Raw genomic sequence first — 19,939 nt, forward strand, 5'->3', positions numbered from 1 at the left:
GCTGGCATGACGCCTGAGCTGCCCGAAAGCGAGGGCAGAGACACGGTCGTGGCTATCGAAAGCAAGTCGCTTTTACGACACAGATTCAACTCACCAAAGCCCCCCAATGCAGGCTTACAGTAGAAGAAAGCGCTGCACGCCCACTTGGGAAGACGTCACGCCACCTTCAAACATTGCAATACCAGTCGATCGAGCTTCAGAAGCTCATAGTGTCAAGCGCCGCACTTGCAGATGGTAGGCCTATGACGTGGACGGAAGAATAATGGAAGTAAGTGCTAGAAGTTTCTGGATTGGATTGAGGAAAGATTTCATCAAAGAGGAAATGTGTTTCTCCAGGGTGGAGATAAAAGGTTGATCAAGGGACGCATCCGATGCGTAACTTCAGTTCGAGCACCAACGTAATGTACGTTTCCCCTTTGGGGATGACTTGAACTTTCTCCCAGGTTACGGAGAAAAGTTCCGGGACAACCCGCAGACAGGACGCTGATGTTTTCTCATAGGATAGGGTGTCACACTTGCGTGGGTTGAACCGTAGCCCCGACCAGGAAGAGAAGGAATCAATAGTAGATAAGAGAGAAATCATCTGCTTGCGATCGGAAGAAACGAGACAGATGTTGTCGGCATGGGCCATACAACGCACTTTGAAGTCTTCTTTGGTAGGAAGATTGTAACCGAAATCCGTTTTGTCACGTACGCCCCTGAAGAGCACCTCGATGACTAAACTGAATACCGGTAGCAGCCCAGACAACGAGAAGCCCTGGCGGACTCCCAGCCCCACATGAATACGATCGGTTTCACCGTTGCCGCAACGGACGGTGCAGGTGTTTCCGACGTATATGTCAGAGATGCACTCAATAAAATCTGTAGAGGAGTCGAAAGGACTTAGGATTTCGGCTATGCATTCATGCCGGACACTGCCAAAGGCGTTTTGGATGTCCACAAACGCAACCGACACAGGCCTTTTACGCGACTTGTTCATGTATTTCTCAAGATATCACAGCAATACACTGGTGGTAGGCTACTTTAAATCCTAAAATGAGAGTGATAGGAAGAGAAAGACCTTACCTCAGTGTTTCCCAAACTTTTTCGAGCCGTTACCCAAATAAACGTAGCGATTATAGCATATTACCCTTAATACTCACTTCGTAAAAAAACTTAACCATTATGCTACTAGTTATATCGTTTTATTCATTACCTGTAGTCCCGGATTCATTACTTTTCAGTTAGTTTTTAGAAACAATTACTGCAAGAAAAAAAATTATTTTAGTGTGTTCTAGCCCAATTCCGCAGGAAAATCGCGGGACTGGCAACTGTGGTAGCATTAACTATGGTGGTAGCTAGCCTAGTGGAATAATACTATATGCCACAAAAATACCAAATGCATTGCGACGTAACAAACAAAAGCTTTTTCAGCCTTTTGTATGAGCTGCCATTGGTCGCAACCATCGCTTGTTACTGCAGCTCTCACTTCAGGTGAAATTTTTTTTGCAGTGATCGCTTGTAATGGAGAACAACATTTATGGTGTTGCCGCATTATCCCCCAAAGTATTGCATATTATCCCCGAGAGTAATTTACCCCCAGGTTGGGAACCACTGCCTTACCTGATCACCAAGTAAGCTACAGGATGCTGCCAGCTGTAAGCTGTAAGCATAGTTAATAAATATACCTAAATTATTTATTAAATCAAATATAGTTATTACTATCTGAAGCCTTTACAAATTGTTTCACCTAACGGATCATCAGAAGGTCTGTAAAAACATGTAAACAGTAAAGGATCGATAATTCTGAAAAGATATTAAATATTACAACTGTAATTTAATCTGCCAAAAAAAATCTCTAAACCTGTACTTCCTGAGGAGATATTAAATATTACAACTGTAATTTAATCTGCAAAAAAAACCTCTAAACCTGAATTCCTGAAAAGATATTAAATATTATAACCGTAATCCAATCTGCAGAAAAAACTCCAGAACTACTAAGGACAGCCTCCATCCGCCACGATAAAGTTTCAATCAATTTGTCCCAATGGAAACCAAGCAACTGATGGCAACATCTATGACATCACAAAGAAGCAAAATGCTTGTTATGATCGGCGCATCCTGTAGTAATCTGAACAGAATGAACAAAAATTGTTTTTAAACCTGTAAAAATTAAATGAGATTTACAACCTGTAAAAATGAAATGAAATTCAATTTTTTCAAAATTATAACCTGTAAAAATCCCAAGGAATTGTGATGATGTAACCTGTAGTGTCCTGAACAAATGAAATAAAATCTGTTTATAAACCTGTAAAAATTAAATGAGATTTATAGCCTGTAAAAATCAAATGAAATTTTAAAAACCTGTGAAAATCAAAAGGAATTTATTTTATTTTGAAGTACTTGAGTTTAAATTTGTTTCTATGACGACATTTGCCGACCAGTTCCGAACGCTTGTTCAAAAGGTGGCCACTATCAGCCTTCAGAATGGCCAGCTTTTCAGCCAAACATAGGCCACAATTGTTACGACCACCACCACTATAAGGCCGAGCACAGCTGTGGATGGACCAAGTTATTTTAGGATCAACACCCTTGTCCTTAAGGTCCCAAACTGCCTTAGATAGTTCGGTACTGTTTCGTTTAGACCTATCCATGAAGGTACATTTATGGTTGGAAAAACGTTTTTTAAAAGTAGTTTCACAACAACCAATGTAATTAAGAACCTTCGGGCTGTTATCAATGGTAGCTTTGTAAACAATGGCCTTCTGCAAGCATTGCCCATTCAAAGGACATTCTAGCCTCACCCTACAATTGCAACCAGGCTGCGATGGTATATTATCAGCCTGCAATATTGCTTTATTGTGGGAGGATATGACGCTTGCAACATTCGGAGTACAACTGTAGCTCAGCTTAATAGTATTACGGTTGAATATTTTGTGCAATCTATGATGGGGTGGAAAGTGTATGGAAACAAGTTTGAAAAATTCCTTACCAATATTGCTATCAACCTGCAAGCTGAAAGGAGGGTTAAACCATAAAATTTTCCGGCTCCTTTTCCTAGATGTTCGTAAGTTATTAGCAGGGTTGTAGCAAACTCTCTCCGCAAAACCACTTTTCAAAAGGGCATCGTTATAAACAGATGCGGTCTTATCAAATTCATTTTGGCCAAATGATGTGGCGGACAATCGCTTTGAAATCATAGTCGGGATTTGTCTCTTAATGTTGGGTGGGTGATTGGACTGGGCATGGATGTAAATTGGATCATTATTGGGTTTTCTATAAGGCCAGAATTTACCAGATAGCAAATTCAAAGTGACGTCAAGAAAATCAGTTTCAATTAGACCAGTATCCATAGTAATATTTAAGCCATGTTGTTTAAATAATTGAATGACATTCTTTTTCAAACGATCAATCTTAGGGCCGGATAAATTACGCAAAATAGCCAGACCATCATCACGATATAAGCCAAGCATGTCTCTGTCAACAATAGCAGAAAGTTCGTTCAAAAGAAACAAGCCGACCAACTCACAAATCTCAGCACCATCAAATGAGCCCATTGTAACGTCAAACAAACCATCTTTCTTAGCCCAAGTTTCACCACCATCAAAAAGCAACGATTTCCTAGCATGGAAAATTGTTTGTATGATACAATCATCCAAATCCATAAATGGTTTGGCAAACTCAATTGCTTTACACAAAAGTTCCTCCGTAATGGATGGGTAAAAATCAACAATGTCAAATTTCATAAAGGTGCATTGACGTTTAGATGGAATAGCCTTAAACCAGGATAACACAGAGTCTGTGTTTTTCCATTGATTCAGTCGTGATGCATCACGGATGGTTACGTTAATAGAGTCCAAGTATTGTTTACTTATACGGCCAATCTGGGACTTGGAAGGGTTAATCAACCTGCATTTAGGGTTCGATGTAAAATTTGGTTTATGATCTTTTAGCGTAATAAACGCTGGGTTGCTTGATACTTTTTCAACCCGATCATCAACCTTTAACGCCTTGGCAATCTTTTTAGCCTCAGTATTGATTGTGTCACTGATAGCAGGATTCACCTTTTTGTATTTTGCCGATACATTATCATTAAGTAATTTTTTATAATCCTGGGTTTTAACTTTGTACAAGTTAGTAGTTTTATCTGCTGATATCAACAGATCCGGAGAGATCTGTTGATATCAGATATTTATATGCTGATATCAACAGATCCAGGCCACTAAGAGACAAATCCCGACTATGATTTCAAAGCGATTGTCCGCCACATCATTTGGCCAAAATGAATTTGATAAGACCGCATCTGTTTATAACGATGCCCTTTTGAAAAGTGGTTTTGCGGAGAGAGTTTGCTACAACCCTGCTAATAACTTACGAACATCTAGGAAAAGGAGCCGGAAAATTTTATGGTTTAACCCTCCTTTCAGCTTGCAGGTTGATAGCAATATTGGTAAGGAATTTTTCAAACTTGTTTCCATACACTTTCCACCCCATCATAGATTGCACAAAATATTCAACCGTAATACTATTAAGCTGAGCTACAGTTGTACTCCGAATGTTGCAAGCGTCATATCCTCCCACAATAAAGCAATATTGCAGGCTGATAATATACCATCGCAGCCTGGTTGCAATTGTAGGGTGAGGCTAGAATGTCCTTTGAATGGGCAATGCTTGCAGAAGGCCATTGTTTACAAAGCTACCATTGATAACAGCCCGAAGGTTCTTAATTACATTGGTTGTTGTGAAACTACTTTTAAAAAACGTTTTTCCAACCATAAATGTACCTTCATGGATAGGTCTAAACGAAACAGTACCGAACTATCTAAGGCAGTTTGGGACCTTAAGGACAAGGGTGTTGATCCTAAAATAACTTGGTCCATCCACAGCTGTGCTCGGCCTTATAGTGGTGGTGGTCGTAACAATTGTGGCCTATGTTTGGCTGAAAAGCTGGCCATTCTGAAGGCTGATAGTGGCCACCTTTTGAACAAGCGTTCGGAACTGGTCGGCAAATGTCGTCATAGAAACAAATTTAAACTCAAGTACTTCAAAATAAAATAAATTCCTTTTGATTTTCACAGGTTTTTAAAATTTCATTTGATTTTTACAGGCTATAAATCTCATTTAATTTTTACAGGTTTATAAACAGATTTTATTTCATTTGTTCAGGACACTACAGGTTACATCATCACAATTCCTTGGGATTTTTACAGGTTATAATTTTGAAAAAATTGAATTTCATTTCATTTTTACAGGTTGTAAATCTCATTTAATTTTTACAGGTTTAAAAACAATTTTTGTTCATTCTGTTCAGATTACTACAGGATGCGCCGATCATAACAAGCATTTTGCTTCTTTGTGATGTCATAGATGTTGCCATCAGTTGCTTGGTTTCCATTGGGACAAATTGATTGAAACTTTATCGTGGCGGATGGAGGCTGTCCTTAGTAGTTCTGGAGTTTTTTCTGCAGATTGGATTACGGTTATAATATTTAATATCTTTTCAGGAATTCAGGTTTAGAGGTTTTTTTTGCAGATTAAATTACAGTTGTAATATTTAATATCTCCTCAGGAAGTACAGGTTTAGAGATTTTTTTTGGCAGATTAAATTACAGTTGTAATATTTAATATCTTTTCAGAATTATCGATCCTTTACTGTTTACATGTTTTTACAGACCTTCTGATGATCCGTTAGGTGAAACAATTTGTAAAGGCTTCAGATAGTAATAACTATATTTGATTTAATTTGCTCTGCTTTGCTTTTTTGCTTAGCATTGAGCACTTTTTTGTAGTATTGATAGTTTTCATTGTTTTTTTATATTATTATTATATTTATTAATATATTATTTGGTATATTTATTAACTATGCTGTAAGTTAGTCCAACCGGTTAGGATCTAAAGTGAAATTACGTTATTTGTCAATCTCTTTTTCTAGTCGCTTACCATTGTGCATGTTTCTGATCAATTACAACAAAACGATACAACGACAGATTGAAATTAAATTTTTTCTACGAGAAGCTGGAGTGCAGGTAACTTGATGACGTCATTTGCATGAAAAAGCTTACGGAAAAGTAAATTCTGAAATTGTATGAAAACCTGATCTGACTTAAAAGAACTGATTTCATTGTTTGATTAAGCGTCCTCAAATTACCCTAAAACGGTTTTCTACGTTAAATCAACTTTGAGTTTTTTTTTAGACCAGTGTAGTTCAATTCAATGCAATTTATTTTTTTTGTCAGAATGCAGAAGAAATGAATGATATTGTGAAAAAGAAATACAGTAACAAAACCAACAACAAAGTTAATGACTGTGATGTATTGTAGGTACCGGTACTTAATTTATTTATCAATTATACATGTTGCAAATTTAAAAGTTTTTGCTGACCTATTTGAGGACATATGCTCTAAAGTCTAAAGTCTAAGTCTAGTTAACGATTAACGACATCGTTTCTAGCACTAGATGAAACGTCAGTGAAGCAATAAATCTCCCTGTTTGTTATTGCTTTTACTTTCACTTTCATCGGATGAACGTTACAACTAGTGCAAGAAACGATAATTGTCCTGATGAACACTCAAGCTTTTTTAGTGTTCAGATTAACGACATGATAAGCTTATTACATAATCAAAACAAAGTTTTGCTAACTTATCGTGTATTAATCAAACAAGCTAAAACAGACCTGAAAACTAGCCTACTAACATGTTTTAAGAGTTTATTGTAAGTTTTGAAGGATTGAGAAGTCTTTTGGTTGGCTATAGGAATTTTAAGTGTAGGCTAATCTACTTTGTCGTAGGCTAATGTTGTTTTTAACACTGCAGAATAGACTAACTCGATTTTTGAAGTGTGAATATATCTTAGTAGAGGTTGTATTTTATATTTTGTTTGTTTCGACACAGCACATAGCCTAGATCTAATTTGGCCATCAAGCTATGGATGAATTGAATGTACTTTATCTTTTGTCCTCTAGTCTTTGTGCAGTTAGCTTGATTCCATTACTTCAAGCTGTGGCAAGAAAAGCTCCTACATATGGAAAGATTGCGAGTTCATCAAAGATAAGTACGTTGACAACCATTTGAAAACAAATGTGTAACAATTTTAGTTGGATTAGGCCTACATTGTTCAACTTACAGTGCAGGCTAAATGCATTTGATTTTAAGCAACTTTGCTTTTGTCTTCTTGATCAGCGCTATCTTTTGGTATTAAAGTGGATGCAATTATTTTTAACAGCTGTCAATGCACGTCTTGGTTGGATGATTCAAGAAAGTCCTTCCTTTTTTGTGCCCCTTTACATTTTATGGAAAAGTGGCATTGAAACTATGGAAATGGCAAATTGTATTTTGATTAGCTTGTTTATGCTCCACTATTTTTACAGGTGAGCAGCTTATGAGTGTAGGATCTGTTAAAGCTAGAACAGTGGTTCTCAAGCCCGCAACCAGGGGGGGGCATTGGGGGCATTTGCCCCCCCCGAAATTTTTTCAAATTTTTTAAGCGTTTTATGCAGTATGAAATGTACTATTAATAGACGTACGTCGTACACGTACAGCCATAACATATGTACAGCCATAAACATATGTTATTGTAAATAATCGGGAATCTCAGCGTTAACTGTCTGTCTCGCTAAAAGGAAATCCTTTACCATATATTGCAAAAAAAAACAACTTACCTTGGAGTAAAACTTGACCGGCAGTTGACCTACAGACCCCACATCGAGTCACTCCATGCCAAGGTTACCTTGCGAAATAACCTCTTGAGAAGCCTAGCAGGAACAGGATGGGGAGCCCGAGCATCAACCTTATGCGTACAAGTGCACTAGCCTTAATCTACAGCTCAGCCGAATATGCCTCAGCTGTGTGGAACCGCAGCAGACACACAAAAAAGATGGATGTATGCATTAACGACACCTTGCGCATCATCACTGGCTGTCTCCGCCCCACACCTACTGCTTATCTGCCAACTTTGGCTGGCATTGCTCCTGCTCATGTCCGTAGGGAAGAAGCCTCTCACAAACTGGCTTTGCATGCGAGACTCGATCCTCAACACCTTCTCCACAGTCACTCCCAAACAAATGGACCAGTCAGACCTCAACGCCTATCATCAAGGCGCCCATTCCATCGATATGCTACACAACTTGTGGATAAGAACTTCAGCTGCATGGAAACATGGGCCCAGGAATGGAACGAGCTGCCACATATCCCTCCCCAGTTTTCAGTTATACCAGCACTCTCCATCCCTCCTGGAGCAGACCTCTCAAGAAAGGCATGGGTCACATTGAACAGGATCAGATGTGACTTTGGCTGCACTGGAGCTAATCTGTTTAGGTGGGGGTTGCATAATTCGCCGATATGTGTCTGCGGAGCGGTAGAACAAACAATGCAACACATACTCCACGAATGTTCCATCTTACGGCCCCGAAGTGGAATCACTGGTATTCGACAACTGGACCCAACTACCGTATCTTGGCTGCACGAGGAGGCATTGCCAATCTAAGCTACTACAAGTCAAACGAGAGAAGAAGAAGAGAAGAAGCCATACTGTAGAGTGTAGACTATCGAAACCGAAAGTAGGCTACGCTGGTTGGAAGCTATGCTAACGATTTTGTTCGATAAATTAGGCTGGCATCCTCATTATCTGTTTCGTTAGCGTAGCCTATACATAATTTCAGCATCCATCATCACCATAAAAAGCGTTTAAAAACAACTAAATAATTCGAGATCAAAAGCAGCTGCGATAGCGTGGTGAATAAGCTACTCAGTTGGGCTTAGGCATTTGTAAATCTGAAACATAAAATCTTGTTGAGCCAACAAAATGTTTCAGGATTGTAATTTGTAATTACCGTGTTGAGTTTATTCATATGTATCTGTTTGTTTATGTTGATGTAAACATATGTTATCGATTAATTTATGACTCCAGTCGTGCCAATGCAGTTCGTAGCCTACAGATGTTGTATTTTATTTGTAATCGCTGAACATATTACTGTATTATCGTAATTTTCTTCCTTGGGTAGACATAGCTCAATGAGAAAAGGTTACAAAGGCTAGTTTCCTTTAATGCTGTACTAAACAAAAACGTGATTGGCATAAGTTATGACCACTGAACCGTAACATGGTAGTGCCACACACTCTATCAATGGGCGTGGACATTAACATAAAAATGTCACAATGCATCATTTTAATGTTTGTTCTTTGATAAAAATTAAATGCCCCCCCCGAAAATATTTGCTGGTTGCGGGCCTGGTGGTTCTTAACCTTTGTTAACCTGCCGAACCCTTAGCCTACGCTAATCTGCAAGCTTTCGTTGAACTCCAAATTTTCGCTGAATCACAAAAACAAAAATCTACCACATTTAATAGTAATAGGCTACATTAGGCTACTGTGTCAATGAGACTTCTGTTGTTGTTTTTCTGTGACCAACAGTGAGATTCGAGGCTTAGGCCTATCTTGGAAACAGCAATTCTCATGTCGTTTTCGTTTTTTCGCTTTAACATCCACCAGAATAGAAAACGAATGCTCTCATAAACAAGTAGTTACGGTACGAATGGCACAAGAACTTCAAGGGCAACTTTTGTAATACGAAGATAGCTTTCGATTTGTTGGCAACAAAACGTTTGAAGATTTGTTGTGTTGAAGTTTCTTTTTTGCACCTCGCTTTCTTGAAGCTCGTTGATGTCATCCAAGTATATGGACTGTTTAGTGTTTATATCTGCTGTTGTTGAAAAAAAATTGAAAATAGAACTAAATTTCCTCAAAAGTGAGAGCCCTGCTTCTGCCGTTCCGTGTAAAAAGCAAACGTGAGGAAATTCATGTGTTGAGAAAATGAAGTTTTTCTTACCGATTGTTTTTACAATGTCAGGTAAAAATATATCTTTTTGCATTCTGTGTTACATGCAGATGGCATCATTAGGGGAAGGTGGGGCAAGAAGTCACAAGATTTACTAATTAAACCATCTACACGCCCTGGGTGGGAATTTCATAAACATTTACAAACTAAGGTGTAGCCTACTGTCATACTTCGAGTACTTGAAGTACATATGATATAATATACCACATAACTATATTCTATATCAAAATTTTTCAACATTTTGAATGAGCACTGGGGTGAGACTTTTAACCCCGCCTCGGGGTTAGTTGTCACAAACCTTGGGGTAAATTGTCACATGCAGTTTGTAACGCATAAAGTTTATTTCAGATACAGTACAATGGAATGAATAAGATAATACAGATAGGCTACATTAAAAAGCCAAATATACATAGCATTCACTTTACAAATATGGTAGCCTATTTGTTGTTACTTAATTGGCTTTTGTGTGGAGTCCAAAACTACTGCACATTGTACTCAGATAATTGAGAGCAGTGAAAGCTAAACAAGTTTTCTCCTCGTTTTGTTCGTCCACAAACTGGAGTTGGAAGCTTGAAGACAACATCCTCTAGTGGTGAAGGTAAGTATCAGGATTTTCAGGAAAATGAAACTGCATGTTTCCAAATTTATCAAGGCATTTTTTCCGCATGAAGTTTGATCTAATCTGATCTTCGATGACTTCTAAAATTCTCCCAACGTAATATTGTGTGGCTCGATCACTTTCGAATTTCACAAGAATGTGGTCGTCAATATCTATGTTATCAAGACTAAGTGGTGTCTGGACACAACTTTCATCATCTGAGTCTTCATCGGTGGTATCATCGCACAAGGCTTTTTCATCTCAGCTTTTATTGCCCTCACTTGATGATTCTGGTGCTGGAGTCTTGGTCTTCTTTTGAAACTATATCACTCTTTTAGCGGCTGTTTTCTTCTCTTTTTTTTCGCTATACTTTTCTTCTGCCATCTTTTTCATAACAGGTGAGTCTGTGTAGGCTATATCTCGGATTTTCCCTTCTTCCTTTTCCTGGACTCTGCTAAACTATCCTCCATATAGTTGTGGTCAGCACTTGGCGGTGAGAAGTATAACCAAGCTGGACGTCCTTCAGGTTGTTATTGTTAGCCTTATAGATTGGAATATAAAGACTTGTTGCTAGCAGATTTTCTGATGCTCAGGCCACCATTCACAACCACTTCTGCAGCAGCCTCCGTCGCGTTTTTCGAATACCGTCTACGTTCAATTTTCCTTAGGTGGTTACGCATCTGCAAAGATATAAGTTACGGTAGGCCTACTGGTTTTATACGTTAAAGAAAAAAATAAGAATTATTGGTAATACAGTAGGTTTACCCTAATTATAACAGAATTTACAGAAATAGCCTACACTCTGATTGAAACAAGATGATTAATGAAGTATTAGTATTGATCCTCGGGGTAAGTTGTCACACCATGTGACAACTTACCCCAAAGCATCTTTAGTTTCAAAATTCCAAATTTTGGTCAACATGCTTCAGCATTTTAAATGATAAGTTCATCCATATATTACTGACATTTGTCACTACTAACAAAAACAAAAAGATTCCGTATATATTCAGAAACGTTTAAGTTATATCAAAATACCTACCTTGGGCAATTCGTTTTCGCAAGAAGCAGAAAATCACTACAGGTTATTGTCCAGATTCTGTTCACTTCTGTTGCTTAAAACAACATGGCCGATCTCAATGTGTAACCAAGGAAGTAGTACTCGCTTTTTATAACGCCAGAAAGTAGTTTCCTACATTGGGTGCGCTAAAATCAGGCTTGTGACAACTTACCCTTGTGACTTTTAGCCCCTCTCTCCCCTTCATCACGCATCAAACACACAGATGTTTATTTACGATCACGTAAGCCGCAATCAAGTCTCGGCTGGCCAATATTTTTCAAAAATATTCACTGATATTATGCTATTCAGTAAGCCGTGTGTTAATGTTTCAGAGGACGTTCGCGCCGAACCCCTGAAACAGCTTAAACTAAGTCGAACCCAGGGATATCTAGAACAACGGGATTGCTGAGTTTGCAAATTTCGATAAAGCGATGGACACTAGAAGGGTCAGCTCTGTTAACGCCCGAAAATGAAAAAGACGAAAGCGCGTGTCAATTACGCTGTTGAGAATTCGCCTTTTCTAGATACCCCTGCTGTGAAGCTAAAATAAGGTCTTGAAAGTGGGCACTCCTAGGCATCTTTCCTAGCAACGCCCATAGCAACAACTAATGGCGGGCCTTGTCTATAACTTAAGATCATCATTTTAAAGCAAACTTTTGCTGTTAGTCATCCAAGACTATTGAGTATTGAACACAGCTTTAGTTTTCATATTTAATTGATTATTGCATCACTTTTGGGCAAGTTTTAGTCATCAAAAATAGGAAATAAAAAAAAACACGAAAAGAAGTAAGAAAATTCAATTTCGTGGTATTGCTAAACAAAGAAAGTTGGATAAGGTTGGTCGTAAGTCTAACAATGGTGGTAGACTTGATGAACTGTTACTGTAACACAAGTGTAACCTTTCCTGTAACACCAGAAAGCCATCCAACAATAGAAGATCAAAGCCCTTTTTGCCAACCTTCTACTTCAGCAAAAAAAATTAGGAAAACAAGACAGTGGCAAAATCTCTGCATATTCAGAAATTTGCCAAATACTTGACAAGTTTTGACTTGACAAATCAAGAAAAAGAAGCTTTGACACCTCCAAGGCCAGGAGAAACACATTAAAAGCACTTAAGAAAAAATTACAAACCCAAGCAGAGGCAAAAAAGGGTCTAATGATAAAGGAGGCTTTAAGGTGTTGAAAATGTTTATTGTTGTTTTTCGTAAAATGTAATTTTTGATCAAGTACCAAATTTTAATCCCAAATATCTCTTTCATTTATTTGCCAATCGCTTTCAAACTTTTAACACTATCAGACAAAGTAAACATGCAAAGCCTCTGGTCAAAGAGTTTTGGAAATTTTTTACATGATGCTGTTGGCACCCATTTGTTTCATGTCCGGGGATCAAAAATTTTTGAAAAAATGCAACAATTCGAATAACTTTTTATTTTCTCAAAATATCTTCATTGCCTTCCATAGAGCTTCAGTCTTGATACTTATAAACATTCTGTTAAAATTTGATTCAAGTCCAGTAAGTGATATTAAAAATATTTGTGTTTAAAATTTGTGTATTTTTCACCACTTGGTGGCGGTTTGGGGAAAAACGGCCACATTTTCAAATTTTTTTTTTGCTTTTTTTAAATTATTTCATCTTCAAGCATCATTTTAAAAACAAGAAATGGGTTGTATGTTGAGAAATCCACAGTTTAGTTTGTGCAGTAATGATGCAGTAACGATGCAGTAACCCTCCTATTGTCCACTTCAAAACAGAGTCAGCAATCCCGTTGTTCTAGATATCCCTGGTCGAACCCCAGGGGTTCAATCGAACCCTGGTTAAGAACCACTGAGCTGGAATATTAATGGAAAGTTATAGATAAACTCAACAAAATCCTGGTGCTTTAACTACAAAAAGTCCTAGTAGGCCTACTTCAATTGATAAAAGTTATCGACTCTTTGTTCTTTATTCTATTTAAATTTACATAGTAGCCTACGTTTCTTCATTAGTATAATTACTAGGGCCATTTAAAGTCATTAAAGTCATATTTTTTTCTATGCATCAGTAAGTCGTGAAATCAATTTTAACGCAAAAACCGCATCCCTATGAGGTATATTAAGAAAGTTATGAAGTCATATAAAGTCATATTTTCCTGGTTAGGTCATAAATCAGCTTTTTAAGTTATATAGTCATATTTTTGAGTTATAAAGTCATACCGTTGTATACTTTAAATAAAAAGTACCAATTTAAGCAGTGAAGCAATTAAGCACTAAGAAAGTAAGGCAATTTATTCATTCATTCACCCAGTCAACTTGTTCGGGCATTTGCATCAAGTGACATTCCATTGGTAAAAGTACAACATCCATCAGTTAGAAAGTTGTTTGTAGATTTGGGAAAAACTGTAGCCTACCCTCTGAATCAGCCTGTCGCCAAAAAGTATTTGAATTGAGTGAAGCAGACAATCAAAAACTGCTGGATAAATTGAGTGAAAAAGAATTGTTTTTTGTGATGGATGAAACAGATTTAAGAGGCAAAAGAATTCTGCACACGCTTTGTGGTACACTGGACAAGCATGAATCTTGTTTTCTGGTTAAATGCTCTGTGCTAGACAGATCGCCAAATAGTCAGAAGATAATACATGAACTTGACGATGTGGTAAATGAACTCAAAATTAACAGAGAGCAAGTGAATTTATTGATATCTGACGCAGCAGCTTACATGTGCTGCACTGGAAAAGTCTTAAAAGAGGTATATCCTAAACAAACTGCTGCATGTAACATGTGTTGCGCATCTACTGCACATTTGCGCCTTGAAAATAAAAGCCTCCTACCCCGAAGTAGACAATTTGATTGCAAAAGTGAAAGCAAGTATCTCCAAGAACAGAAGCAGAGCTGCCGATTTTGATTCATGTGGCATACCACCACAGCCCATAGTTACTCGTTGGGGTAGCTAGTTGAATGCTGCTCAATATTATGCCGAGAGACTTCCACAAGTGAAAGAAATAGTCAATGCATGGGAAGGTGAAGGAGTTATTGTAAAGAGCGTCAAAATTTCAGTCAACGATCCAAAGTTGACTAGTCAGTTAACAGAAATATGCCTCCACTACAACAATATTTCAAACTTAATACTCAAAATGGAAAGTTGTACGTACACCATCAAAGAGGCCCATGCTGATCTAAATGCCCTTGATTTCGGAAAAGATCCACTTGAGCTCAAAAATTACATTAAGAAGCGATTGGACAAAAACGATGTGAAACAATTATGGAGCTACAAAGACAAGACATTTCACCAACGCTTTATGCAAAACTGCAAAAGTGTCAACCCACATCAGCGTCTGTGGAGCGCTCATTTTCCTTACTAAAGTCATTTTTACGTCCAAATCGTAACTTCAAAGACTCTAACATTCCACACTACATGAAACTGTACTACAACAGTGGTTTAAAATAAAAATGGATGTGTATTAGGCCTACTGTTATGTTGCGTATGTTTTACTCTTTAGTTCCGTGAGTGACGTTGTTCGCATGTAAAAATAAACGATTTTCACATAAAGTCATATAAAGTCATATTTTCCAAAAAATAAAGTCATATTATTGATTTTTTAAGGTCATATAAAAATGGCCCTAATAATTACGTAGTAGTAGTCGATTATATAATTTGTTTAATTGTTTCCATGGTGGCGCAAGATGCTATTGTTACCCCACAATACCTAAACTTAAAACCTTTGAAATATTTTATTTTATCAAATATAATAGCCTACTGCCTTAGTTCAATCGACATCAAACGACAAAGAAAGTCAACATTTGCCAACAAAAAATCATTCATAGTCTACCAAAACCAGTTTTCTATTATTTATAGACTATTCATCAAGCACCACCCTATCACTTTTTCTAGCAAAAAGGAAGTAATTTAAGAAAAACGGAAATCTTCAAGTTTTAACTTGGTTTGTTTTTGCTTGTTGCAGGTCTTTCATTTACTCTTTGTTAATGAGTAAAAAGGCTACTCCACTTCCCCTTCAAATTGTGATTTGTGCTTTCATTTTTACTGGAATAAATGGATTTACCATTGCAAAATATGAAATATCATTCGGCAAACTTCCCGAAAAATGGTTACTTTCAAAGCAATGTTTTACTGGTAAGCCAACAGCGTAGCCAGGGGTGGGAAAACTTTTTATCTCGAGGGCCGCATTCAGAATCTGAATTTGTTCGAGGGCCGCAGTATAATATAATTAAGATTATAAGCCAAAACGTCAAATCTAAAATAGTCAAACTTAAAACACAAGCTTTTATTTATTTTTAAAGTGACAAAAGAAACGGATATTTTTATACAGTACATGTATTACATATAAGACATGAAAAAAGTTTGTCTCAATTATTTATTTGAATACAACCCACATCAAAGATAACACTTTGCCAGACGCACTTTGAGCGAATTAAACAGGATACATCTGTGAGCGAATTAACATAATCAGAAAAACTAAAACGAAAAAGAAAGTCTCATGATGCGACAGAACGAAGTCAGAAATTTCAATTGTGATGTAACCGGCTGTTTTTTGACACTAATATTAGCAATTCATTCATGCAAGAACACAATGTGGCTGGGGAAACAAACTTACTACAATGCGACAAAAAGACTATAATTTATCTTTATCAAGATGAAATATATGAAGAAAAAGTTTAATTAAGTCATTGTAGTAATTAAAATTTTCAAGCAATTTTAGGATTATTTTATTATATATTTGCTTCAGGCTTTCGTGGGCCGCACAGAAAGTAGTCACGGGCCGCATGCGGCCCGCGGGCCGTAGTTTTCCCACCTCTGGCGTAGCCTATTACAAAAGATGTTATTATCTTTATCCTGCATTGCGGGAAAGCGGACTTGAGCGCTATGCATCGGTGTACGCCTTCCGACGTACACCTGACCCACGCTGCAGCCGACTGCAATGTCTGTTTCCGGTTGTCTACTCTACTTATGACTTAAATTTGGTAAGTTACTACCCATTACTCGAAATCGATCACTGGGTAGAGGCAATTATCGTAAAGTTTCTTGCCCAGAGAAACAACAGCAAGTGCGGGTGGCTGGAGTCGAACATGCAGGCTCTCGACTGCGAGCTCAACGCGCTAACCACTCGGCCAATGCTGCCGAAAATTTACGCAATCAATTAACTCGTAATAAAATTGAAATATATTGCCTCCGCTGCATAGCCGAGTGGTGAGAACAATAGTTCGATGTTCGAGAGGCCGCCGGTTAGACACCGCTCAAGAGTAGGCTATGTAGCTGTGTCTTTGGCAAGACTCTTAAGGACCAGCCATCGATTGCGGAGTGGCGCTCCTTCGACTATAGCTCTTGATTTCTCTCATGTATGAACAGTACGCTGCTCTACAGAGAAATGCCTACGGCTATTCTTAAGGCTATGGCCTGCTGAACTGAATATTATTGATATAGGCTATTGATATATCTGAAATATTTCTCTTTACATATCTTGTCCAACTGCAACTTTATGGTTTGTCCAACTGCACTTGCAGGAATCGTATTTTCGTTAAAATTACAAAACAAATTCGTCAAATTTGCTGACAAACACGCTCGTTAAATTTACTGACAAAATGTTTTGTTTTTTGTCGTCCAATTTAAATAAATTTAGGCAAACTAATCATTAGGTATCTATGATATTTATATCTACGATGCTTCAACGATATCTTAATGATGTAGAAAAAGGAAGTTTTTTTTTCACATTACAGTTCAGATCAGTTTGTTATTATTTCTGAACATCACAACGAAAAACAATATATGCCAAACAAGAAACATAGCACAGGTCTTGAAAAAGGTAGAAGCGACAAAACACGGACGTTAGGCTATAACGTGCATGATACCAAAGTAGGACAATCAGAACTTTTGTTTTTCAAAACGAACTTCTTTTCTTGCTTGGCGATTTTGAACTCAGCTAAAATAAATTGAAGTGGAATGAATGTAGGCTACTTTTTGTCAGACTTCATCAATGCGAGTTTTCATAATGTAGTAAGCTCGTTTAAAATTAACAACCTCATAATGTAATATGATGTCAAAATAGCCTACAAATTGCAACCGATGTAGCCGACATCCAAAGTATACTAGCTTGTGGGGTACGCCACGTTATAGGTTGCAGGATGATCCGGCGGATAATTCAACAACAGGACTCAATGAACCTGCTCAACAAAGTTGCAAAAACAGAATTTTTAACTTTTGCTGATATATTTTAGGACTTCTACTTTGGACTTTTGGTATTCTGATAAATATGCACAGCGATTCCATTCTTCGAAACTTAAGAAAACCTAACGAGAGTGGCCATAAAATTCCGCGAGGTGGCATGTTTGAATACGTTTCAGCTGCAAATTACTTCGGTGAAATTGTGGAGTGGATTGGGTTAGCGATTGCTTCAGATTTTCATTTTCCACTGACTGCTTTTGCTCTCTCAACTGCCATGGGCATAGGATCTCGAGGAGTAATTTACCACAAGTGAGTTAAACTTACATAAGTATTCAGACTAGAAACTTGCACGTGGGTTCTACATTTTAGTCTTAAACGTGTTAACGTAAGCTCGAATGCATCAAATGAGCATGCATGGGAAAGTAGAAGTCTACAAAAAGATTCGTGCAAGTATAGCCTTTTCTTGTTGTCCTGATTTACCACTGGTGCAACCCTACTGTGTTTCAAAGATCAAAATTAAATTTCATGGAGCTATCTCGATGAGGCTGCTGCAAGAGCCTGCCTGTGAGAATCCGAAACATAAAACTAAATTGTGAAATTGAATGTTTTATTGCAGATATTACTTGAAAAAATTTGAAAACTACCCACAGAACCGCAAAGCCGTGATTCCATTTATCTTATGACAAAATTTTAAGCAATTGCATTTCAATCCATTTGGTTCCAATCGATGCATTCCTACCCACCACTTTATCATTCGCCCTGCATGAATAAGGCGTCAGCCACCGTGATTCTGCCCAACGATCGATCGTCAATTGTTCCTACTAAATTAAAAAAAATCTAGTTTGTTCATGTCAAAAGATTCTTAAAAATTTCCAAACGTGGAATTCTCCCGTCCCTCTGACCAGGAACCGACCAATCATTGGTCTACCGAATGATCAATTAGCCTACACGCTTGCGATAGACGTGCTGAGTCACATGACTGAAATTAGCTGATTTGCAAGGAAAAATGCCTTGGTTATGTTAAAGTGCCTCCTCTCGAATGATCCATGTGGTGATATCTTGCGGTGACGTTAGGAATTTTTGTGAAAATGTCCTTTTTATAATTTTACACTGCTCATACCGTAATTAAAGTTGATGAAACGTTTTGTAAAATCAATCCATGGCAGATTTTCATGTTTCAAATGGGGTCAGACAAGGGGGGTGTTTTAAGCCCCCACGTTTTTACATTGTATATGAAGGATCTATCATTCGAATTAAACAGTCTTTCTATTGGCTGCTCTATTGGCAATTCTTGTCTTAATCATTATAACGTGTGTTGATGATTTGTGTTTTTTTGCACCAAGTGTCAAGGGTTTCCAGAAACCCATCAATGTTTGTCAAAACTATGCCATTTGTCACGACATTATATTTAATTGCAACAAAACTGCAAGTGTTTTATTTTAATCCAAGAAGTTAAAACTTGACTTTAATCCGATTATATATTTAAATGAAAACGCATCTGCTTTAAGACCTCTGTGAAATATTTTGGATGTTGTAATAATTAACCACGCGTTATCTGATGATGGAGACACAAAACGACAATTACGCTCGTTTTATTGTTCTGGCAATATGCTAACAGCAAGGTTTTCTAAATGTTCTATTGCCGTTAAAAAAGAGTTGTTTCGTTCTTATTGTATGCTTGTTAACTTTGATGTAACAATCTTTTATCTAGCAGTAATTGCTTACGTGTTGGATACAATAAGTTTGTTACAGAAAGTTGTTTCATCTGCAGAGACGATGCAGCATGACTTCTGCTTTTGTTGATTACCACAATTTTCAAACTCTCATTTGTAAAAAATTGCATCAGTTTGTAACACGTTGTCAGGTATGTTCCACCAATGGGTTTTTGAACTTATGTTAACGGACTGTTAATATTAATCTTTGTATATGGTAGGCTGCATTATGAGACAGCTCTTTGGAGTTGAGTATTTGCTTTGCTTTTTGCCTAGCCTATGGGAACGTTCAAATATTACGTAATGCTTTTTTTCCGAATTTTTGACCCCCTCCCTCCCCCATGTAACGCTTTTTCACTACGAATTCAGCACAAAAAACTACCATTCCGTACTGTAAAGCGTTACGTAACGTTTTGCTTGAACCCCCTCCCTCCCTCCCGATGTGACGCTAACGTAACGCTTTGCATAAACCCCCCTCCCCCTCGAAGGCGTTACGTAATATTTGAACGTTCCCTATGTGTGATTGATTATAATATGGACCATCTTAAGTCTGATGCAAACACAAATAAATAAATAGCCCATCTTAGAAATCTCAACTATAGAATCTA

General features: G+C 37.6%; 1 protein-coding gene across 1 annotated transcript; it reads left to right on the plus strand.

Moving 5' to 3' along the window:
- The first annotated feature begins 1,503 nt into the window (after positions 1-1,503).
- Positions 1,504-19,912, plus strand: LOC145782935 (3-oxo-5-alpha-steroid 4-dehydrogenase 1-like). The gene is made up of 8 exons (XM_082594696.1): positions 1,504-1,613; positions 5,912-6,005; positions 6,216-6,295; positions 6,941-7,029; positions 7,201-7,345; positions 15,404-15,573; positions 17,673-17,928; positions 18,236-19,912. Exons 1-8 carry the CDS (start codon positions 1,504-1,506, stop codon positions 18,300-18,302), a joined length of 1,011 nt encoding a protein of 336 aa, XP_082450822.1. The 3' UTR covers positions 18,303-19,912.
- The last annotated feature ends 27 nt before the right edge of the window (positions 19,913-19,939 follow it).

This window comes from Aplidium turbinatum, chromosome 14, assembly GCF_918807975.1.
Source record: "Aplidium turbinatum chromosome 14, kaAplTurb1.1, whole genome shotgun sequence".
In the NCBI taxonomy this organism is placed as follows: Eukaryota; Metazoa; Chordata; class Ascidiacea; order Aplousobranchia; family Polyclinidae; genus Aplidium; species Aplidium turbinatum.